Source organism: Ursus americanus, chromosome 33, assembly GCF_024610735.1.
Source record: "Ursus americanus isolate L20-20 chromosome 33, mUrsAme1.1.p, whole genome shotgun sequence".
NCBI classification, from domain to species: domain Eukaryota; kingdom Metazoa; phylum Chordata; class Mammalia; order Carnivora; family Ursidae; genus Ursus; species Ursus americanus.
Window position 1 is genome coordinate 30,737,064 of NC_142159.1, and position 24,520 is coordinate 30,761,583.

At 45.9% G+C, this 24,520-nt stretch overlaps 1 protein-coding gene across 1 annotated transcript in view; it reads right to left on the reverse strand.

Annotated features, from left to right (window-relative positions):
- The window catches only part of LOC148107259 (uncharacterized), a 35,331-nt gene that overhangs the window by 6,549 nt on the left and 4,262 nt on the right, over window positions 1-24,520 (reverse strand). The window contains exons 2-16 of the mRNA XM_087858729.1: window positions 17,407-17,469; window positions 11,944-11,996; window positions 11,509-11,533; window positions 10,830-10,894; window positions 10,317-10,347; window positions 9,342-9,418; window positions 8,728-8,752; window positions 8,033-8,097; window positions 7,416-7,440; window positions 6,727-6,791; window positions 4,510-4,534; window positions 3,811-3,875; window positions 3,194-3,218; window positions 2,505-2,569; window positions 291-315 (exon numbers count right to left, since the gene is read on the reverse strand). Of these exons, the coding sequence (XP_087714855.1) occupies window positions 291-315; window positions 2,505-2,569; window positions 3,194-3,218; window positions 3,811-3,875; window positions 4,510-4,534; window positions 6,727-6,791; window positions 7,416-7,440; window positions 8,033-8,097; window positions 8,728-8,752; window positions 9,342-9,418; window positions 10,317-10,347; window positions 10,830-10,832 (496 nt within the window). The 5' untranslated portion in view covers window positions 10,833-10,894; window positions 11,509-11,533; window positions 11,944-11,996; window positions 17,407-17,469. The remainder of the gene's footprint in view (window positions 1-290; window positions 316-2,504; window positions 2,570-3,193; window positions 3,219-3,810; window positions 3,876-4,509; window positions 4,535-6,726; window positions 6,792-7,415; window positions 7,441-8,032; window positions 8,098-8,727; window positions 8,753-9,341; window positions 9,419-10,316; window positions 10,348-10,829; window positions 10,895-11,508; window positions 11,534-11,943; window positions 11,997-17,406; window positions 17,470-24,520) is intronic.

Genomic DNA, 24,520 nt, shown 5'->3' on the forward strand with positions numbered 1-24,520 from the left:
TCTCTCTCTCACACACACACACACACACTCACAATCACACCACATAGAGCCACAAAAGACACTCCAAGCCCAAGCCTCACGCACACACACCCACACCACACACAGGGAATACAATGGCTTCCTAGGACTGTAGACACATGGACACACTTTTTCACCTGGGAAATCTCCTGTCCACCACACCCCCACAACCCAATCAGGGCGGCTCGCCAGACTGAGGATTGCAAGGATGCCCCACCTGCATTAACATCTAGTGTTTTGTCTCAGGAAGAGGCTGATTCCAGAATACGTACCGCATTCACCAGATGCTCCTGTCCCCTGCAGGTACAGAAAAGAGGACACCGTGAGGCCCAGGTCATGCTACACACTGTCTGTGTGAGCTTTATTTCCCTCAATGACTTTAGGAACCCAGATGGAACACAGTGGTTGAGTCCAACGACCCCAAAGTAAGTGTCTGGGGATGCCTTAGGAAGTTGTTTTTCCTGGGGGACATGTCTGTCCAGGCCATTCAGGACGGTGACTACAAAATGCTTCATCCAAGCAGGAGAAAGTGTTACTGAGGGACAGGATCCTACCACAGCGTTCAGAACCACGTTTGGTGTCGCCAATGCTAAATGTCCTCTCGAATCAGCTAACGGTTGGCAGAGACAACCACTCAACGCTCTCCCGACCAGGGAAATTCCATATGTAGAATCTCAAAAGTATATATAGCTTTTTACATAAAATCTGTATATAAAAATAATTTCATTTCCATATACAAGCAGTTGACATTAGGAAAATGATTTTTGTTTTAGTATTATGTTCAATTCGCCAACACAGAGTATACTGTCTGAATTTCATCTGAATTTGATTGGAAAGAAACCCAGAAAGCAACATTTGTTCCTCGGGGATAGACAGGCGAGCTCACCTTGTCAGGAGGCAGGCCCTCCTCCTCTGGGATCCTCTGATACAGCCAGGACCAGACAGCGCCATCATCAGTCACATCTAGAAGGACACAGAGTACCTGTCAGCGTATTGGTGGTGCTGCTCAAGAATGATGCGGGGTGGGGAGCCTGGGTGGCTCAGTCGGTGAACCATCTGCCTTCAGCCCAAGTCAGGACCGCAGGGTCCTGGGATCGAGTCCCGGATGGGGCTTCTGCTCAGCAAGGGTCTGCTTTTCTCTCTCCCTCTGCCCCTCTCACCTGTTTGTGCTCTCACTCTCTCTCTCTCAAATAAAGAAAATCTTAAAAAAAAAAAAAAGAATGCCTCGAGGAGTATTGCTCACGATGAATGGGGTTAGAGCATATGGCGGCATTTGGTTCCCAGGCATCGGGTGAACGCCACCACTGGGCCTCCTGCGCTAATAGGGCTAAAATGTGTGCCCTGTGATGAGATTTCTTTATCTCATCTTGTCTTTTCTTCTCTTTTTTCTTTCTTTCTTTCTTTCTTTCTTTCTTTCTTTCTTTCTTTCTTTCTTTCTTTTTTTTTGAGAATGTGGACAATGGGAATTGTGCATTGGCAGTGGGATACACCTCCTGGAGACATATGCAATCTCTCTCTCACTCTTTCCATCTCTCCCTCTCCCTCTCTGCATCTCTCTGTCTGTGTCTGTCTCTCCCTGTCTCCCACACAAAATCACACACTCACAATCACACCACATAGAGCCACAAAAGAAACCCCAACCCCAAGCCTCATGAACACACACCCACACCACACACAGGGAATACAATGGCTTCCTAGGACTGTAGACACATGGACACATTTTTTCACCTGGGAAATCTCTGGTGCCCCACACCCCCACAATCCAATCAGGGCGGCTCGCCAGACTGAGGATTGCAAGGATGCCCCACCTGCATTAACATCTAGAGTTTTATCTCAGGAAGAGGCTGATTCCAGAATACGTACTGCTCTCGCTGGTGATGGTTGAAGGTGTCACCTGCAGGTACAGAAAAGAGGACACCGTGAGGCTCAGGTCATGCTACACACTGTCTGTCTGCATGAGCTTTATTTCCCTCAATGACTTTAGGAACCCAGATGGAACACAGTGGTTGAGTCCAACGACCCCAAAGTAAGTGAACTGGATGCCTTAGGAAGTTGTTTTTCCTGGGGGACATGTCTGTCCAGTGCATTCAGGACGGTGACTACAAAATGCTTCATCCAAGCAGGAGAAAGTGTTACTGAGGGACAGGATCCTACCACAGCGTTTAGAACCACGTTTGGTGTCGCCAATGCTAAATGTCCTCGCGAATCAGCTAACGGTTGGCAGAGACAGCCACTCAATGCTCTCCCCACCAGGGAAGTTCCATAGGTAGAATCTCAAAAGTACATATAGCTTTTTACATAAAATCTGTATATAAAAATAATTTCATTGCCATATACAAGCAGTTGACATTAGGAAAATGATTTTTGTTTTAGTATTATGTTCAATTCGCCAACACAGAATATACTGTCTGAATTTCATCTGAATTTGATTGGAAAGAAACCAAGAAAGCAACATCTGTTCCTCGGACAAAGAACTTCTAGCTCACCAAGGCGAGAGGTGTGCCTCCGGCGCTGTCTCCTTTGATAGGATCCAGGGCTTCCTCCAAGGCATCTAGGACACAGAGTACCCGTCAGCACATTCCTCTTGTTGCTCAAGAATATTCATGGAATGTTGCTTGATATGGGCACGAGGCTGGGGTGTATGGAGCCAGCTGGTTTCCAAGCATGGACTGAAGTGCCCCTGCTGGGCCACCCACTGCAGTAAGGCTCTAAAGTGCGCAGTGTGATGACATGGCTTTGGAGAAGGGTGACATCATGCAGTATCTGTCTGACATATCTCCTGGAGAAACACCATTCTCTCTCTTTCTCCCCCTCTCTGTCTCTCTTTCTCGGTCATCTCTCTCTTTGTCATTGTCTCTATGTCTGTCTTTCTGTCTTTGTTCCTCTCTCTCTCTCTCACACACACACACACACTCACAATCACACCACATAGAGCCGCAAAAGAAACCCCAACCCCAAGCCTCACGCACACACACCCACACCACACACAGGGAATACAATGGCTTCCTAGGACTGTAGACACATGGACACACTTTTTCACCTGGGAAATCTCCTGTCCACCACACCCCCACAACCCAATCAGGGCGGCTCGCCAGACTGAGGATTGCAAGGATGCCCCACCTGCATTAACATCTAGTGTTTTGTCTCAGGAAGAGGCTGATTCCAGAATACGTACCGCATTCACCAGATGCTCCTGTCCCCTGCAGGTACAGAAAAGAGGACACCGTGAGGCTCAGGTCATGCTACACACTGTCTGTCTGCATGAGCTTTATTTCCCTCAATGACTTTAGGAACCCAGATGGAACACAGTGGTTGAGTCCAACGACCCCAAAGTAAGTGAACTGGATGCCTTAGGAAGTTGTTTTTCCTGGGGGACATGTCTGTCCAGTGCATTCAGGACGGTGACTACAAAATGCTTCATCCAAGCAGGAGAAAGTGTTACTGAGGGACAGGATCCTACCACAGCATTTAGAACCACGTTTGGTGTCGCCAATGCTAAATGTCCTCTCGAATCAGCTAACGGTTGGCAGAGACAACTACTCAACGCTCTCCCCACCAGGGAAGTTCCATAGGTAGAATCTCAAAAGTACATATAGCTTTTTACATAAAATCTGTATATAAAAATAATTTCATTTCCATATACAAGCAGTTGACATTAGGAAAATGATTTTTGTTTTAGTATTATGTTCAATTCGCCAACACAGAGTATACTGTCTGAATTTCATCTGAATTTGATTGGAAAGAAACCAAGAAAGCAACATCTGTTCCTCGGACAAAGAACTTCTAGCTCACCATGGTGAGAGGTGTGCCTCCGGCGCTGTCTCCTTTGATGGGATCCAGGGCTTCCTCCAAGGCATCTAGGACACAGAGTACCCGTCAGCACATTCCTCTTGTTGCTCAAGAATATTCATGGAATGTTGCTTGATATGGGCACGAGGCTGGGGTGTATGGAGCCAGCTGGTCTCCAAGCATGGACTGAAGTGTCCCTGCTGGGCCACCCACTGCAGTAAGGCTCTAAAGTGCGCAGTGTGATGACATGGCTTTGGAGAAGGGTGACATCATGCAGTATCTGTCTGACATATCTCCTGGAGAAACACCTTTCTCTCTCTTTCTCCCCCTCTCTGTCTCTCTTTCTCGGTCATCTCTCTCTTTGTCTTTGTCTCTCTATGTCTCTCTGTCTTTCTGTCTTTGTTCCTCTCTCTCTCTCTCTCACACACACACACACACACTCACAAGCACACCACATAGAGCCACAAAAGACACTCCAAGCCCAAGCCTCACGCACACACACCCACACCACACACAGGGAATACAATGGCTTCCTAGGACTGTAGACACATGGACACACTTTTTCACCTGGGAAATCTCCTGTCCACCACACCCCCACAACCCAATCAGGGCGGCTCGCCAGACTGAGGATTGCAAGGATGCCCCACCTGCATTAACATCTAGTGTTTTGTCTCAGGAAGAGGCTGATTCCAGAATACGTACCGCATTCACCAGATGCTCCTGTCCCCTGCAGGTACAGAAAAGAGGACACCGTGAGGCCCAGGTCATGCTACACACTGTCTGTGTGAGCTTTATTTCCCTCAATGACTTTAGGAACCCAGATGGAACACAGTGGTTGAGTCCAACGACCCCAAAGTGAGTGTCTGGGGATGCCTTAGGAAGTTGTTTTTCCTGGGGGACATGTCTGTCCAGGCCATTCAGGACGGTGACTACAAAATGCTTCATCCAAGCAGGAGAAAGTGTTACTGAGGGACAGGATCCTACCACAGCGTTCAGAACCACGTTTGGTGTCGCCAATGCTAAATGTCCTCTCGAATCAGCTAACGGTTGGCAGAGACAACCACTCAACGCTCTCCCGACCAGGGAAATTCCATATGTAGAATCTCAAAAGTATATATAGCTTTTTACATAAAATCTGTATATAAAAATAATTTCATTTCCATATACAAGCAGTTGACATTAGGAAAATGATTTTTGTTTTAGTATTATGTTCAATTCGCCAACACAGAGTATACTGTCTGAATTTCATCTGAATTTGATTGGAAAGAAACCCAGAAAGCAACATTTGTTCCTCGGGGATAGACAGGCGAGCTCACCTTGTCAGGAGGCAGGCCCTCCTCCTCTGGGATCCTCTGATACAGCCAGGACCAGACAGCGCCATCATCAGTCACATCTAGAAGGACACAGAGTACCTGTCAGCGTATTGGTGGTGCTGCTCAAGAATGATGCGGGGTGGGGAGCCTGGGTGGCTCAGTCGGTGAACCATCTGCCTTCAGCCCAAGTCAGGACCGCAGGGTCCTGGGATCGAGTCCCGGATGGGGCTTCTGCTCAGCAAGGGTCTGCTTTTCTCTCTCCCTCTGCCCCTCTCACCTGTTTGTGCTCTCACTCTCTCTCTCTCAAATAAAGAAAATCTTAAAAAAAAAAAAAGAATGCCTCGAGGAGTATTGCTCACGATGAATGGGGTTAGAGCATATGGCGGCATTTGGTTCCCAGGCATCGGGTGAACGCCACCACTGGGCCTCCTGCGCTAATAGGGCTAAAATGTGTGCCCTGTGATGAGATTTCTTTATCTCATCTTGTCTTTTCTTCTCTTTTTTCTTTCTTTCTTTCTTTCTTTCTTTCTTTCTTTCTTTCTTTCTTTCTTTCTTTCTTTTTTTTTGAGAATGTGGACAATGGGAATTGTGCATTGGCAGTGGGATACACCTCCTGGAGACATATGCAATCTCTCTCTCACTCTTTCCATCTCTCCCTCTCCCTCTCTGCATCTCTCTGTCTGTGTCTGTCTCTCCCTGTCTCCCACACAAAATCACACACTCACAATCACACCACATAGAGCCACAAAAGAAACCCCAACCCCAAGCCTCATGAACACACACCCACACCACACACAGGGAATACAATGGCTTCCTAGGACTGTAGACACATGGACACATTTTTTCACCTGGGAAATCTCTGGTGCCCCACACCCCCACAATCCAATCAGGGCGGCTCGCCAGACTGAGGATTGCAAGGATGCCCCACCTGCATTAACATCTAGAGTTTTATCTCAGGAAGAGGCTGATTCCAGAATACGTACTGCTCTCGCTGGTGATGGTTGAAGGTGTCACCTGCAGGTACAGAAAAGAGGACACCGTGAGGCTCAGGTCATGCTACACACTGTCTGTCTGCATGAGCTTTATTTCCCTCAATGACTTTAGGAACCCAGATGGAACACAGTGGTTGAGTCCAACGACCCCAAAGTAAGTGAACTGGATGCCTTAGGAAGTTGTTTTTCCTGGGGGACATGTCTGTCCAGTGCATTCAGGACGGTGACTACAAAATGCTTCATCCAAGCAGGAGAAAGTGTTACTGAGGGACAGGATCCTACCACAGCGTTTAGAACCACGTTTGGTGTCGCCAATGCTAAATGTCCTCGCGAATCAGCTAACGGTTGGCAGAGACAGCCACTCAATGCTCTCCCCACCAGGGAAGTTCCATAGGTAGAATCTCAAAAGTACATATAGCTTTTTACATAAAATCTGTATATAAAAATAATTTCATTGCCATATACAAGCAGTTGACATTAGGAAAATGATTTTTGTTTTAGTATTATGTTCAATTCGCCAACACAGAATATACTGTCTGAATTTCATCTGAATTTGATTGGAAAGAAACCAAGAAAGCAACATCTGTTCCTCGGACAAAGAACTTCTAGCTCACCAAGGCGAGAGGTGTGCCTCCGGCGCTGTCTCCTTTGATAGGATCCAGGGCTTCCTCCAAGGCATCTAGGACACAGAGTACCCGTCAGCACATTCCTCTTGTTGCTCAAGAATATTCATGGAATGTTGCTTGATATGGGCACGAGGCTGGGGTGTATGGAGCCAGCTGGTTTCCAAGCATGGACTGAAGTGCCCCTGCTGGGCCACCCACTGCAGTAAGGCTCTAAAGTGCGCAGTGTGATGACATGGCTTTGGAGAAGGGTGACATCATGCAGTATCTGTCTGACATATCTCCTGGAGAAACACCATTCTCTCTCTTTCTCCCCCTCTCTGTCTCTCTTTCTCGGTCATCTCTCTCTTTGTCATTGTCTCTATGTCTGTCTTTCTGTCTTTGTTCCTCTCTCTCTCTCTCACACACACACACACACTCACAATCACACCACATAGAGCCGCAAAAGAAACCCCAACCCCAAGCCTCACGCACACACACCCACACCACACACAGGGAATACAATGGCTTCCTAGGACTGTAGACACATGGACACACTTTTTCACCTGGGAAATCTCCTGTCCACCACACCCCCACAACCCAATCAGGGCGGCTCGCCAGACTGAGGATTGCAAGGATGCCCCACCTGCATTAACATCTAGTGTTTTGTCTCAGGAAGAGGCTGATTCCAGAATACGTACCGCATTCACCAGATGCTCCTGTCCCCTGCAGGTACAGAAAAGAGGACACCGTGAGGCTCAGGTCATGCTACACACTGTCTGTCTGCATGAGCTTTATTTCCCTCAATGACTTTAGGAACCCAGATGGAACACAGTGGTTGAGTCCAACGACCCCAAAGTAAGTGAACTGGATGCCTTAGGAAGTTGTTTTTCCTGGGGGACATGTCTGTCCAGTGCATTCAGGACGGTGACTACAAAATGCTTCATCCAAGCAGGAGAAAGTGTTACTGAGGGACAGGATCCTACCACAGCATTTAGAACCACGTTTGGTGTCGCCAATGCTAAATGTCCTCTCGAATCAGCTAACGGTTGGCAGAGACAACTACTCAACGCTCTCCCCACCAGGGAAGTTCCATAGGTAGAATCTCAAAAGTACATATAGCTTTTTACATAAAATCTGTATATAAAAATAATTTCATTTCCATATACAAGCAGTTGACATTAGGAAAATGATTTTTGTTTTAGTATTATGTTCAATTCGCCAACACAGAGTATACTGTCTGAATTTCATCTGAATTTGATTGGAAAGAAACCAAGAAAGCAACATCTGTTCCTCGGACAAAGAACTTCTAGCTCACCATGGTGAGAGGTGTGCCTCCGGCGCTGTCTCCTTTGATGGGATCCAGGGCTTCCTCCAAGGCATCTAGGACACAGAGTACCCGTCAGCACATTCCTCTTGTTGCTCAAGAATATTCATGGAATGTTGCTTGATATGGGCACGAGGCTGGGGTGTATGGAGCCAGCTGGTCTCCAAGCATGGACTGAAGTGTCCCTGCTGGGCCACCCACTGCAGTAAGGCTCTAAAGTGCGCAGTGTGATGACATGGCTTTGGAGAAGGGTGACATCATGCAGTATCTGTCTGACATATCTCCTGGAGAAACACCTTTCTCTCTCTTTCTCCCCCTCTCTGTCTCTCTTTCTCGGTCATCTCTCTCTTTGTCTTTGTCTCTCTATGTCTCTCTGTCTTTCTGTCTTTGTTCCTCTCTCTCTCTCTCACACACACACACACACTCACAATCACACCACATAGGGCCACAAAAGACACCCCAACACCATGCCTCATGCACACACACCCACACCACACACAGGGAATACAATGGCTTCCTAGGACTGTAGACACATGGACACACTTTTTCACCTGGGAAATCTCCTGTCCACCACACCCCCACAACCCAATCAGGGCGGCTCGCCAGACTGAGGATTGCAAGGATGCCCCACCTGCATTAACATCTAGTGTTTTGTCTCAGGAAGAGGCTGATTCCAGAATACGTACCGCATTCACCAGATGCTCCTGTCCCCTGCAGGTACAGAAAAGAGGACACCGTGAGGCCCAGGTCATGCTACACACTGTCTGTGTGAGCTTTATTTCCCTCAATGACTTTAGGAACCCAGATGGAACACAGTGGTTGAGTCCAACGACCCCAAAGTGAGTGTCTGGGGATGCCTTAGGAAGTTGTTTTTCCTGGGGGACATGTCTGTCCAGGCCATTCAGGACGGTGACTACAAAATGCTTCATCCAAGCAGGAGAAAGTGTTACTGAGGGACAGGATCCTACCACAGCGTTCAGAACCACGTTTGGTGTCGCCAATGCTAAATGTCCTCTCGAATCAGCTAACGGTTGGCAGAGACAACCACTCAACGCTCTCCCGACCAGGGAAATTCCATATGTAGAATCTCAAAAGTATATATAGCTTTTTACATAAAATCTGTATATAAAAATAATTTCATTTCCATATACAAGCAGTTGACATTAGGAAAATGATTTTTGTTTTAGTATTATGTTCAATTCGCCAACACAGAGTATACTGTCTGAATTTCATCTGAATTTGATTGGAAAGAAACCCAGAAAGCAACATTTGTTCCTCGGGGATAGACAGGCGAGCTCACCCTGTCAGGAGGCAGGCCCTCCTCCTCTGGGATCCTCTGATACAGCCAGGACCAGACAGCGCCATCATCAGTCACATCTAGAAGGACACAGAGTACCTGTCAGCGTATTGGTGGTGCTGCTCAAGAATGATGCGGGGTGGGGAGCCTGGGTGGCTCAGTCGGTGAACCATCTGCCTTCAGCTCAAGTCAGGACCGCAGGGTCCTGGGATCGAGTCCCGGATGGGGCTTCTGCTCAGCAAGGGTCTGCTTTTCTCTCTCCCTCTGCCCCTCTCACCTGTTTGTGCTCTCACTCTCTCTCTCTCAAATAAATAAAATCTTAAAAAAAAAAAAAGAATGCCTCGAGGAGTATTGCTTACTATGAATGGGGTTAGAGCATATGGCGGCATTTGGTTCCCAGGCATGGGCTGAACGCCACCACTGGGCCTCCTGCGCTAATAGGGCTAAAATGTGTGCCCTGTGATGAGATTTCTTTATCTCATCTTGTCTTTTCTTTTTTCTTTCTTTCTTTCTTTCTTTCTTTCTTTCTTTCTTTCTTTCTTTCTTTCTTTCTTTCTTTTTGAGAATGTGGACAATGGGAATTGTGCATTGGCAGTGGGATACACCTCCTGGAGACATATGCAATCTCTCTCTCACTCTTTCCATCTCTCCCTCTCCCTCTCTGCATCTCTCTGTCTGTGTCTGTCTCTCCCTGTCTCCCACACAAAATCACACACTCACAATCACACCACATAGAGCCACAAAAGAAACCCCAACCCCAAGCCTCATGAACACACACCCACACCACACACAGGGAATACAATGGCTTCCTAGGACTGTAGACACATGGACACATTTTTTCACCTGGGAAATCTCTGGTGCCCCACACCCCCACAACCCAATCAGGGCGGCTCGCCAGACTGAGGATTGCAAGGATGCCCCACCTGCATTAACATCTAGAGTTTTATCTCAGGAAGAGGCTGATTCCAGAATACGTACCGCTCTCGCTGGTGATGGTTGAAGGTGTCACCTGCAGGTACAGAAAAGAGGACACCGTGAGGCTCAGGTCATGCTACACACTGTCTGTCTGCATGAGCTTTATTTCCCTCAATGACTTTAGGAACCCAGATGGAACACAGTGGTTGAGTCCAATGACCCCAAAGTAAGTGAACTGGATGCCTTAGGAAGTTGTTTTTCCTGGGGGACATGTCTGTCCAGTGCATTCAGGACGGTGACTACAAAATGCTTCATCCAAGCAGGAGAAAGTGTTACTGAGGGACAGGATCCTACCACAGCGTTTAGAACCATGTTTGGTGTCGCCAATGGTAAATGTCCTCTCAAATCCCCTAACGGTTGGCAGAGACAATCACTCAATGCTCTCCCAAAAAAGAAAATTATATGAGATCTATATGTATAATCTCAAATGTACATTGTCTGATTTTCATCTGAATTTGATTGGAAAGAAACCAAGAAAGCAACATCTGTTCCTCGGACAAAGAACTTCTAGCTCACCATGGCGAGAGGTGTGCCTCCGGCGCTGTCTCCTTTGATGGGATCGATGTCTTCCTCCAAGGCATCTAAGACACAGAGTACCCGTCAGCACATTCCTCTTGTTGCCCAAGAATATTCATGGAATGTTGCTTGATATGGACACGAGGCTGGCGTTTATGGAGCCAGCTGGTTTCCAAGCATGGACTGAAGTGCCCCTGCTGGGCCACCCACTGCAGTAAGGCTCTAAAGTGCGCAGTGTGATGACATGGCTTTGGAGAAGGGTGACATCATGCAGTATCTGTCTGACATATCTCCTGGAGAAACACCTTTCTCTCTCTCTCTGTGTCTCTCTCTCTATGTTTCTGTCTTCTCTCTCTCTGTCTCTCTCTTTCTCTTGCTCTCTCTCTCACACACACACACACACACACTCACAATCACACTACACAAGACACCTAACCTCCAAGCCTCATGCACACACACCCACACCACCCAGGGGGAATGCCTTGGTTTCCTAGGACTGGAGACACATGCACATAGTTTCTCACCTGGAGTCTGCTTTTCCCCACACTCCCAAGCCTCAGTCCTACCAGGAACCTGGAATCAGATGGCTCTCCAGACTGAGGACAGTGAGGACATCCCCCCAACCTGCCTTATCATCTAGAGTTTTTCCTCAGCAAGGGACTGATTCCAGAATACGTACCACCTCCACATGGTTCTGGGGCCACCTGAATTTACAGAAAAGAACACACCCTGAGAGTCAGGTCATATGCATACTGTGTCATCAAGGGTTCTCTTGGTGACTATTGAAAACCAAATGAGAAACAGCAGGAAAGACAAAGGCCCGGAAAGGAAGCACAGTGTGCACCCGTGGAAAAGGCATGAGCTTTTCCTGGGGGATGGATCTTTCAAATTCCCTGAAGCACAATTACAAAACTCTTAATTCAGGGAGGAAAAACCGCTTCTGAGTAAAAGGTCCCCTACCACACAGTTTACAACCTCCCCTCCCAACACCCCAAGAAAATGGTACCTCACGTCTAAAAACTACACTGTCATGTTGTCATAGCTGAACTCACTTCAAAAAGACGAAACTCAAGTAAGAAACATTTCTTTCTCAGGCAAAGACAGCCAAGCTTACCCTCGATGTGTTGGGCCATGGTGGTTTCTTGCCAAGGTCCTCCTTGGTTGACTCTGAAAGGACACAGAGTAAGTGTCAGTCCATTGTTGGTCCTACTCGGGAATTACTCTATGATCACTGTTGATATGGACACGGGACAAGACTCTATGGGAGTGACTGGCTAAGAAGCATGGGCTGAGCTGCTGCTAGGCCATTCTCCTTGGTGGGTGAGGAAAAGCAAACAAGAGGATGAGAAAACGAAGGAGAAACAGACCTTTGACTTTCTAGCTTAAGGCAACCTGGTCAATGTGAGTCAGTTAGTCTACAAAGAGGTCGCCTGGTTGCACACTGTGGTGTCGTGAGGGAGCCCCACCCCTCCCTCTGCCCGTAGCAAAGTCTCTCTAATTGTTCGGCCAGGACGAAGCTCCTCCAACTGGCTATCTGAACAGGAGACAGACTACAGGACACAGAGTACCTTCCCTCCACGGTGCTCTATCTCATGAATGACTCAGAGAGCTCTGCTTGACTTGAACGACAGAACAGTGGAGATAGATGTGGTTGGTTAAACAGCATGCAGTTGCCAACGGCAAGATTTGATTCCTTCTGGTGGTTGAGTAATTTACAGTGTATCTATATTACAAACTGAGGGCTGCTGAAGGGGGGGTTGGTGAGGGATGTGGTTGGTTTAACAGCATGCACTTGCCAATGACAAGATTTGAGTCCTTTAACGGTTGAGTAATATTCCCATATATCTAGAGAACACACTGAGGCTGCTGAAGTGGGGGGATGGGGTAATTGGGTGATGGGCCTTAAGGAGGGCACTTGATGGAATGACAACTGGCTGTTACCGCAACAGATGAACCACTAAGTTCTACCCCTGAAACTACTAATACAGTATATGTTACCTAATTTGAATTTACATTAAAAAAGAAAAGCCTGCAGTTGGCTATTGGTGAGCCCCCTTCTTCATGGAAGGAGATGCAGAGAAGAGAAGCAGCAAAGAAGGGAGAAACAGAGTCCTGGCTTTGCCATTGAAGGCAAAGGTACACCTGAAACGAACGGAATATGGTGTGTCAGCTCAACTACTTCCATTAAAAAATAATAATGATGAAAAATAAAGACACCCTAAAGACAGAAGATAGTCCAAAAATTTAAAAATATGAAATAAATAAAAATAACATCATTAATCTTATGGTATTTCCCCATCCAGTGTGTGTCTCATGTATGTGTTCACTGAGTCGGGTGGCTCTCCGTGCTAGCAGTAGTCATCCACTAATGGGATGGTCCTTTACAGTGGGAGGCCTGGCTTCCTCCCGACGTCCTCTACCTCAGCTCTGTAAGAGAGGTGCAGGAAAAAGAGCGGACCCTGGGTTAGTAACCAAATGTTACTTGGAGTTCTTATTTGTCCTTGTTGCTTGGGTGTGTCACTGCCAGCACTGGAGGCTTTCTGGGGCTCAGGGGGATCATGCAATCAAAGAGCACTAAACTATCTCTTGATTCCCGTTTGGGGCCAGCCGCTGAGAAGTGACCCAACACTGAGAGAGATTTACCACGTTTTTCAATGTTGTGCCTCCCAGTCTCAAAATCTGTGAGCTGGACAGACAGTTTGGACCTTCTGTGTGCTTTTCACACTAAGGGCTATGCCCAAGTCTGCCCTCCATGTGACCACTGAGGCCACCTCATAATGGTAGACAGTACTTGGGATCTTTTGTAGACTCATGCAGCTCAGATATATACACAGGCCTTGGAAAGATCCTGCATGGTTTCTGTTGAACCCATGGCTCAGAGCTATGCTTGTCAGTGTGGGAAGTGCAGTTCAGTATCTCAGAGTAGCAGCATGGGTCCAGCCATCTGGGTGCACATTTTGGCATTTCCACTTAAGAGCTTGTGTGCTTGGGCGCATTCAGCTCTGTGCCTCAGTTTCTCCATCTGAATACTGCCCTTAGCAAGCAAAGTACTGCATTGGTGGTGAGGGTTGAATGGTTAGTGTAAGTAAAGCATGCCATGGAAATGCTCAGGAAGGTTCCTTGGAGGTGAAATGTCTCATCTGAGATGCCATAACTCCACAGAACTCAGAGCTGCAGTCAAACTCTGCTGTCCAAGCTCCCAGGCCAGTGCTTTCCCCATGACGCACACCTGCTTTGTCTAAAAAGGACTCCTTTATGTTAAGCCAGACCCGGTGTTTAAGGAGTCACATAAAGGTCTCAGAAATGCTTTTTCTGACTGCCTGAGGACACACTAAGTGGCCATTTCCCAAAATAATGTGCATGATGCTTCCAGAATGAATTAGTTGCCTGACCTGACAGCTATCTGGTCCAACACGACGAACACCAGTTGACTGGTGGGAGAGAGCTTATGTACCTAACATACTCATGTTCTACAACGTGTGAAACTCTATCATCTTGTGAGATTTCCTCCTCCTACATGTGAGCACCTCAAGCTAAGACCTGTTGCCCAGCCATGCGAGAGACCAGAGCTTCGCCTTTGCACAGCACGCTGGATGCAGACTCAGGGGACCTGACCTGTGCATTACCTCACAACCACATGAATAGAGGCTCGTGCTTTTCTAAAGCTGGAGCTCTATGTGCACAAGGATGCAATTGTCTACATACAGAAATTCATATGTCTCTTCATCTCAAAACGTTACCTTTTCTTTTTTCTATGTTACTAACTCCCTATGTACATGCATATCTATCCATCTCTGTCAATGGGTTTCTTGGTCTGTCATTGTGTGTGAAAGGCTGGATACTCAATGGATATATGTAAAAACACATATATTCTCTATTTTCACTAGTCCATACCTCTGGGAGGGTAACACGTTGAGTGAAAGCATATGGCTGATATTTCTGTAAACCTCTAACTTAGGATAACAGCCAATGTAAAAGGTGGAACGTCAAAGAAAACGTGTGTTTTGCTACGTAAGCTGACATCTAGACACAGGCTTCTCGGCTGTTTTTGGAGACCTGGTTATATGAATGGAAGCAGCGTGTGCCCAAATATCTTGAAGTCAAGACACATTTCAGGAGAAGGGAGTTGAAGGCACATGAAGACAAAAGTAGAGGGCTCCACATGCAAGGATCATGGCAATCACTGTCCACCCTACGAACAAGAAAAAGCCTGAAGACACTGAAAAATCAACCACTCTCGGATCCATGGAGAGGGGAGGACACAGGACAAACCGTGGCCCTGAGGAGACAGGAAAGGGAACACAGGGAATCCAGGTTTCCTGGAGCACAGACTCTCTAGCAGAATATACTGTTTCTCCAGCTCACCTGGAACATTCAGCAAGAGACCACATGCTGGGCCATAAAACACACCCCAACACATCTCAAAGAGCAGAAGCAATACAACAGCTGCTCTCAGACCTCTATGAAATTAAACTAGAGCTCAGCCACAGCAAGAAATCTTGGGAAATCCCCAAATAGCTGGAAATTTTTAAAAAATGGTCAAAGAGGAAGTTTCAAGAGAAGCTTGAAAAGATTTTGAACTAAACGAAATGAAAATATACGTTGACAAAAATGTATGCAAAGGCAGTGCTTGGGAGAATTTATACTACTGAATGTCATCGTGTTGGAAAGTAAGAAAGATTCAAAGTGAATAGGCTTCTTCCTTAGAAAACAAGGCAAAAAAGAGTCATGTCATATAAAGCAAGTAAGAGAAAAAAAATCCTATAATTGCAGATACCAATGAAATGGAACACAAAAAACTCTCAGACAAAATCAACCAAACCAAGACAAAAGCTGGTTCTTTGTAAATATCAGTAAAATGGATAAAGCTCTAGCCTGACTAACCATGAAGAAAGAGGGAAGACACACATTAACAACAGATGAAAGAGGAGACGTCACGTTGAAAGGATTCTAAAGGAATACATGGAAAAATTCTAGGATTCCTGAAAGGAAAGAGGCCAATTCCTTCAAAGTCACAAAACTACCAAAACCCACTGAAAGGAAATAGATGATCTGAACAGGCAGGTATCAAAAACATTTAACCGATAGTTAATACATTTCCCAGAAAGGAAGAGCCGGCCCCAGATGGTTTGACTGGTGAATCCTATCAAATCTTACAAAGCAAAACACAGTCTTGCTGTGTCATCCAGCCATCTCACTCCTAGGTATTTACCCGGTTGAGTTGAAAAATGTGTCCGCATGAAAACTGGCCCAGGAGTGCTTCTATCGGCTTGATTTACGAACACCAAATCTAGAGGCGACTAAGCTGTCCTACACTAGGTGAACGGAGAAACAACCGGCAATACACCCTTACGATGCAATACGATTTGGTAATAAACATAGCTGAGCTACTGGAGCACATAGCTGGCTCACTCAGTTAAGCATCCACCTCTTGATTTGGGCTCAGGTCATGATCTCAGGGGCATGATATCCAGCCCCACGTCAGACGGGTTCCCTGCTGAGCATGGAGGCTGCTGAAGATTCTCTCTCCCTCTTCCTCCGCCCCTCCCCACACACTTTCACTCACTCTCTCCCTCAAACAATAATAAAAAGAAGATTAAAAAAAATAATTGAGCAATCAAGTCACAAAAAGACATCGACGAATGTGAACTGTATAGATAAAAGTGAAAGAAGTCAGTTTGGAAAAGCAACATGCTTTACGGTTCCAACTAGATGACATTCTGGAGAAAGGAAAGCTATAGAGATGACAAAAGGTCAACGGTTGTTAAGATTTCTAGAGAAAGGGCAAAGGCATGAATAGGTTAAACACAGGATTTTCAAGGCAGTGAAGTTACTCTGTACATGGTGGATACACGACTTTACACATTTGTCAAAACCCATACTCCTGCACAACACAGAGCAGACCTTCCTAGCGATGCTGGCCTTCAATGAGTATTAATATCGCTACGCTGGTTTGTGATTCGTTACACGTGTTCCACACTGATGAAGCTTTTAAGGATTGTGGAAATTGTGCGCCAAGGGATAAGGATGATAGGGAAACTTTTTATATTATCTGCTCAATTATTATCTTAATCTAAACCTATTTGAAGTAATAACGTCTATTCATTAAAAATAATAAAAGATCTATTTTTCCTAATATTTGATAACAGACTAATGTCCATTCCTTAGCTTCACTATACCTACCATGAAATGTGAACAGACTTGAGTTGCAAATGCCATTTGACTACTGTGGTTATAAACTGATGAGTGACCAGCTAAATTAAAATTGTCACACGTGAAACAAAAATAATATGGCTTGGCATTTTTGTCTTAAGTATGGGACACTGAAAACTAGTGTAATGATTCTTCTTCTTCTTTTTTCTTTTAGAGACAAAGAGAGAGTGTGAGCAGAGGAGGGGCATAGGGAAAGGGAGAGAGAATCTGAAGCAGGCTCCATACCCAGCATGGAGCCCAACACGGGGTTCAATCTCATGACCCTGACATCATGACCTGGGCCAAAATCAAGAGTTGGACACCACCCAGGTGCCCCTAGAATAATTATTCTTGAATCAACTTAATGAATGAATTTCCACGGTACCTTCGACAGAGTCAGAAGTGGGGTGAACCTTCGGCTTTATTCTCCTGGCCAGCTTCCGGAGACCTAGAGAAAATATGGATGTTTTCTTCACTTTTGTTTTTTGTTTTCTCAGAGACCATGGGAAATGCATGACAACAGAAAGAGCTGTTGACATCTTGCTATCAGAAGGCCATAGGAAAAGGAGTGATAAGTTCATCAGAGTTCAAACTTTTGATCCCATGGTTCATCATTTGCCTAGCAAAGCCACCTGAGTCAGAGAGGGCTTTCGGAAGGTCTTAGGGTTCATATAGCCTTCAAATACCCCACAGAGAATGTAAACTGATGCAGTCACTATGAAAACACAATATGGGACTTCATCAAAAAAATTCACAAAAGAACTACCATTACACCCAGCAATCCCACTCTTGGATAAGAAATCCATTTGAATTCAAGTCTAGATTTCAGAGAAATATCTGCCCATGTTCGGCAGCACTATTTACCAAAGCCAAGCTATAGAGACAACTTAATGTTGAGTGGGGGAGCCGGGACAGGAATGGAGTTGGTTCCTTGGGGAGAGAGGTCCCAGAACACCTGACACCTGCCCAGACACCTGAGATCAAGCCCTGCAGCCCTGAACCAGGGCTCCCTCATCTCTTTCTCATATCCTCCAGCCCCGAGTTGTCTGTGGGAGACAGTGGATGCCCTGGGGGAGGTGCCTGAGCCAACAGCAAAGTCCAAATCCTAGCTCACCTTCGCACATCTAGGTTTCAACCCCTGACCCAGAACGCAGTGCAGATGCCCCTTGACAAGCCCCTCTGAAGGGCCAGGGGAAGCCCAACTGTGGCCATCCTCCCACAGCATTCACCCTACTAGCTGTCTGACGTGGAGCCTTCCCTGGGACCAGTTGAGCACCCTCAGGGACCAGTGGTCTGCGGGGCTCCCAAGCTGATTCAGAACCCAGGACTTTCCAAACTAATTGTCACATGACAGCTCTACCAAGAATTAGCTTCCCTTCAACTGACCAACCCTGGCTGAGCAGTTCCTGTGAATTAACTGGAAAAATGGCCACCTGGGCTAGTGCTTTGCTGGTTTAATAAATTAAGCCTATGACCTCTAGTATCTCACTGGTATTGATCTAAGTAAGTCTCCAAACTGCCTGGGCTAAGGCCTGGCTAAGAGTGAACCGGGACTGCACTGGCTCTGAATGGGCACCTTCCCTGTTCCTTCCTTCCTTCCTTCCCCAGATCCAGTCTTTATAGACTCCTCATCCTTCTCTAAACCCTGCAGTGGCAGGGGACCAAGCCCCACCTCCTTTGAGAGGGACCCCTCAGGGACGCCTGTGTGGCTCAGTGGGTCACGCGTCTGACCTGGCTCAGGTCATGATCTCAGGGTCCTGGGATCGAGCCGGGCCTCTGTTTCTGCACTCAGCTTGGTGCCTGCTTGTCCCTCTTCTCCTCCCCCACCCCACATCCCCCGTACTCACCGCTTCTGCTCTCTCATTCTCTCTCAAATAAAATCTTTTTTTAAAAAATCAGGGAATATACAAAGGACACATAGAGAGGGACCCTTCCATACCCACACCCTGGAGAAGCTCCCCCATCATGACTCTCCGTAAGGATCACCCACACCTGCTTTTGCATTTAAATCTATCATCTGCTGTATACTATTTTGCACATGATAATAAGCAACCTTTTATTGAGAGACTTAGATTCAGATCTAAGCACGACTTTCTGTTGCATTTCATCTCACATCCTTTGTGAGGAAGCTCATCAATTGTTGACGATTTGTCAATAATGAAGTTCTATCATTGAAAACCAAGCACCATTATTCATTTGATGCTGTTTGACTTCTAGTCTTGCTTTGCAAGGCTATGTGTATATAGTCATGAAGCATGGCCTCTCTCCATGCTTGCACTTACTAGCCAACAATGGGAGAGCTCCGGAAGGAGCAAAGGCCCCCACTGGAGCATGGACACTCCCTGGCCTAGCTGGAAAAGCGCGTCCAAACAAGGATGATGGACAGCAGGCTGTTACGAGTGTTTGAGTTCTTGTTGGTCACTGTCCCTAAAGTGTGTAGTTCATGGCATTCAAGCATTTTTTTAGGGCTCATGGGGAGAATGTTATCAAATCTACAACACTATGTCCCTGATTCCTTTCTCTCTGTTTTTAAAATAGGCTCCATGCCCAACATGGGGACTGAACTCACGACCCTGAGATCAAGAGTCAAATGCTCCACTGGCGGAGCCAGCCAGGCACCGCTCAGCATGCTCCCTATTCTTATTCTATTTGTGCCATGCCCTGAAGAGTGACCATGCCATGACACTGATTGGCCAGGCACTGAACAGCTCTGGACAGAAGGTTAATCATGAACTGGTTCTTTGAGTCTTATTTTTCCTTGTCCCAGCAGTGTCCCTAAGGTCACAGGATGTCGGCATGACTAGGGCTTACTCATACTGACAATGCCATCAAACACCATGAAAGGGTCTCCTCCATTCTGACCAGATTGAGGTCAGGTGCTGAGGAGTAGCCCAGTGTTCAAACAGAGTTTGACTGGCTTGTCCTAAATGGTGCCTCCAAACCCTCAGAATCTTTGAACTGAACACAATCATGGCTTCAAACGGACCAGGCTTTCTACGTCCTTTTCAGATGAATGACTATGGCAAGATCTGGACATCTATGGCTCAAGAGCTTCCCTGGGCTATGTGACCACTGAGGTGACCTCATAATGACAAACAGTGTTTGGGATTCCCCTTGGCTCAGGGAATTCCTGACATCCATGCAGATGCTAAAGCTTCTTTGCACAGTAACTACTGATCCCATGACTGAGTCATAAGTGCAGTTCGGTTCAGTAGTTAGAGCACGAGCACTGGACTGCAGGCCTGGGTTCACCTCCTGGCTCCTTTACTTAGAGGAGTTCATGAACCTGGTCACATTCATCTCTGTGCCTCCGTTCCTCCACCTGAGGAACAGGGAGAGGAAACAAATCATCGCATAAGTGTGTGATGAGCATTGAATGAATGAACACCTGTCACGTGGTCAGAAAGGTGAATTAGAGGGTCTAGATCTTGTCTGACATCTCACAATTTCACAAGTTCCAGAGCTGGATTCAAATCTGGGAGTCTGAGTTCCCACACCATTGCTCTGTGACACACAGCTGCTTTGCCTAAATACAAGCATTTTACCCCAACATGATTTCCTCTGGACAGAATCAGAGGCAAACAACAACAACAACAACAAAAAGCAAACGAGCAAATCTATTGCTGTCTCCCTGAATCCACTCTCTGGAGCCCTTGTCCACAAATATCCATGACTGTTCTCTAGAATGTTCCAGTTGCCTGTCTTAAGGTCAGCAGATCAAATGAGATGAATCCCAGTGTAAAGGAAGGGAGGGTCACTGTTACAAAGTCTTGTGTTTTCAAACATGTGAAACAATGTCATCTTGCATTATTTATTCCTCACACAAATACAAGTGCCTCCAAACAAACTAGGAGTTCCTGAGACCCTTGTCAACTCATAGAAGAAAAAAAAAACATAGCTTAGCTTTTGGGAAGAGATCTGGATGAAAGTTCAGGAGAACTAAGAAACACATTACATCAAAACCACTTTAATGTAGACACGTTCTGTTTTCAAGCTACAATCCTATGTGCAAACGTATGCAATCATCTATATATACATATATACTTATATATATAATGCGTGTCTCTGCTCTTGTGTCTACATCACCTATTTTTCTTTGTGCATCACTAATAATCTGTGTACTTGCTTATCGATCACTCATTAACTCGATCCATTAACCAGTTACCCATCTTTCACCATACATTAAAGGCCGGCTATTCATTGCGGCACCGAGGAAAAAAGGTCATGCTATTGTCACCATACTTACGTCTGGGGCACTGAATGGGACGGGTGGTAGCATACCATTGAAATCTCTAGAAAATGTCATTTTGGATAACACCCAAAGTTCTTAGAAATGGAAATGTGTGTCTGGGGGTCATAAATTGAAACGTAGACTCTCATATTCTGAGGATCTCTTTGGGGCAACTATTGATAGGAACGAACCCACATGTCCCCAAAATCCTGAAATCCATACCCCTTTGGGGATGAACGGTAGAGGGCAGACATTGTAAGACACTGAGAAAATAATGATAAATGTCCTCCATATCAACCTTTCTGGGTTCACTCTAAATTTCAGAAATGAATAATGTGAATATAGAATTTAGGATGCTTAAAAAAACTTAAACGAACATAGACACTGCCGTATTTCCCCCCCTTGAGAACCTAGGGGTGACAAGTGAGGGGTGCAGGATATCATGGAAGTAGTCCATTGTTCTCCATGGAGGACAAAAACCAAGGCTGCTAGGTCAGTAGAACCACCAACAGTAGAAATCAAGGGATAAAACAAAACTATAAAACATGTGTAGATGAAATTGGGAGAGAGGAAATTTTCAACGATGAGAAAAATAGTTTGAGAAAGAGTGAACTGAGTCCTAGCAAACAGCATTCAGAAGATCATTAGGAACATACCATCACAGCAGGAACCACAGCAGAAACCACAGCAGGAACCACAGCAATTTCCCATTCTGAGTTGGAGCAGCAGAGCAAACACCAATCCCTAGGAATGGGTCAGCTCAAAGAGTCCCAGCTGGAAAGGACAGCAGAGGTGTGGCTCAAGTCACCATGGCGATGGTGTCATCATAGACCTTTCAGAGTCAATGCAGCTGCACAGCGGCCAACTTCTGGTGTCGACAGGGGCCTGTCTTCACAGACAAGGGGGGCATGGGAGAGTAAATGCTTTGTTTCGAAAGTTGAACCCCACTCTCACACTTTCTCACTCTTTTTTTTTTTTTTTGAAAATAAAAGACATGAGGGGGGATGACCTGCCACCCCCCCCCAAACAGAGTCACTAGCCAAACTTCAGGGTGAAGAGGGAAAAGAAAAACAGATTGAGAATAAATAGAGGTCCCACTCTTGATTTAAAACACCATCCCCACCCATTCTATCCTCCAGTCACCAGACATGTCTAGAATATAGTTTAAAATGGGTCCCAGGTGAAATGAAGAGCAGTGTTCACAGAAATTCCATTCTTCAAATCATTATTTCTCTAAGTATATACTAATGAAATTATGTCATTCTCTCACCGTCTATGCATACTACCTGATTTTTCTCTGTGTATAGCTGAGAGGACGTACTTAGTTACCTCTCAACCTTTGTGAATTTCTTGGTTAGTATGTGTATGTAAAGCAGACTCTTTCCTGAATAATGAGGGGGGAAATATCACTGTATTTTCACCACTGCATTTCTGTAATAGTGAACGGGTTGAGGGCAATACATACAACTAGTACTTTTCTAAATGAAGTACTTTAAATACTCCCCAAAATGCAGGGTTCAGTGTGTGTTCTGGCTCATGGATGGGCACTCAATAGACACAGGATTTTGATCTGTTCTTGAAAAGTAGCAATGGAAATGGAAGGAACCAGTTCCAAATATACATAAAGAAGGAAACCTTTTAGAACAAAACCAAGTGCCGTGGACTTAACCAAGGAACTACAATACATGCTAAAAAAACAAACAAACAACAACAACAAAAAAAACTGTATGTAGTCGGGGAACCTGGTGAATCCTTGGACTCTGAATTTTGGCTCGGGTCATGATCTCAGATTCGTGAGATCAAGCCCCAGAAAATAATGGCATAAAACAACCCCTTTACTTTGGTAAAGTACTATTTTGGTAAACCTGGTCACAAGGTTAGGAATTCATCCAGGACACAATGCTGACATTAGAAAATGAAAGGTTTCACATATCCACACCCAGGATGATCCCCACTAGGTAGAACTTGGGGTCCATGAAAAGAGCAGCCCTAGGCCCAGTGCCAATAAATAAACGAGGGCTTTCTATTTCTCAAATCCACAATCCAGAATCCAAGTTTTGCAGGCAGTTGGAACTTCCTGAGTTAGTGAACAGATTCTTTGCAAATGCCCACATCTATTCTTTGCATGTTCCCCAGATCTACTTCCCAGTAGGGTGGCCAGAGGGCAACCAAGGGGAGTCCATGATGCCAGTTGTGTAGCTGAACCTCTCAGCACCTCTTTCAGATTCTATCTGAACCGAATACCCACTTTGGACACTCCTCAGGGTAGCAGAAATCATGAGGTTGTCATTGGGTGTATCTACATCTGAGGTCATACCCATTGGAGAGAAAAAACAAATTCAGCCACTGGTCAGAATGCAGAGCCTGGACATAGAAGAGGCCCACATATTCCTTTTGCATTTCAGTGGCTTCTCTCTGCTCTTTCCACAGTCAATAAACCTTCCCACAGAAATCTGTCCTGAACATCGAACTCAGGACTCAATTAATGATGCCTATAAGTGAGACCTTGTCTCACAATCATTAAGCAGTGAATCAGTAAAAATGTTGTAAGGAGGGAAATAAGCAAGACCAGACATAGGGGGCAGTATGATTTTTGAAGCCTTTGTTTTTTTGTTTTTTTGTTTTTTTTTTTTTTTTTTTGGACTCTGGGGTAGCCACAACCTTTTCCATATCAAAAGGTTAAGACATACATTAGTATCATTTTTCCCCCACAAAGCCAAGAAAAAGGATGAGACTGTGCTACATGTCTTACGAGGGAAATCAAGAGTCGAGACAGGTGCTTTCCATAGGAAATAGATTCCACCTGAGGTCTGGCATGGCAGGGAGACCTTCCACAAGGGCACCAGTCAAGAGCCCAAAGGAGGCGGGGAAGCAACGGGAAAGGAAGAGTGTATGAGGCGATCGCTCCTCCAAAGAATAGATGTCTCACAAGAAACCGAGCTGTCCTGATAATGGACTCTGTCGGGTGGCTCACTTGTGTCCAGAGCAGGACTCAACCGTCAGTCTTTATCAGAGACCTACCAGGTCACTCTACTCTGCACTTGGGACTGAGGGGCACAGGCCCATAAAATGCCCAAAGTCAGGTAATTCCCACCTTTTGTGGGGAACCAACTGTGATATCACAATCTCTGAGTCATTAGTGAGGAAGGGGGCAGTGGGGTCGTTTCGGCATCCACGGCTTCACCTAGGGAATAGCTCTCAGCTAGGCTCCACATCTTTGATCTTGGAAACCAACTTCCCCTACTGCCAGTCGAACCTGACTCCATTC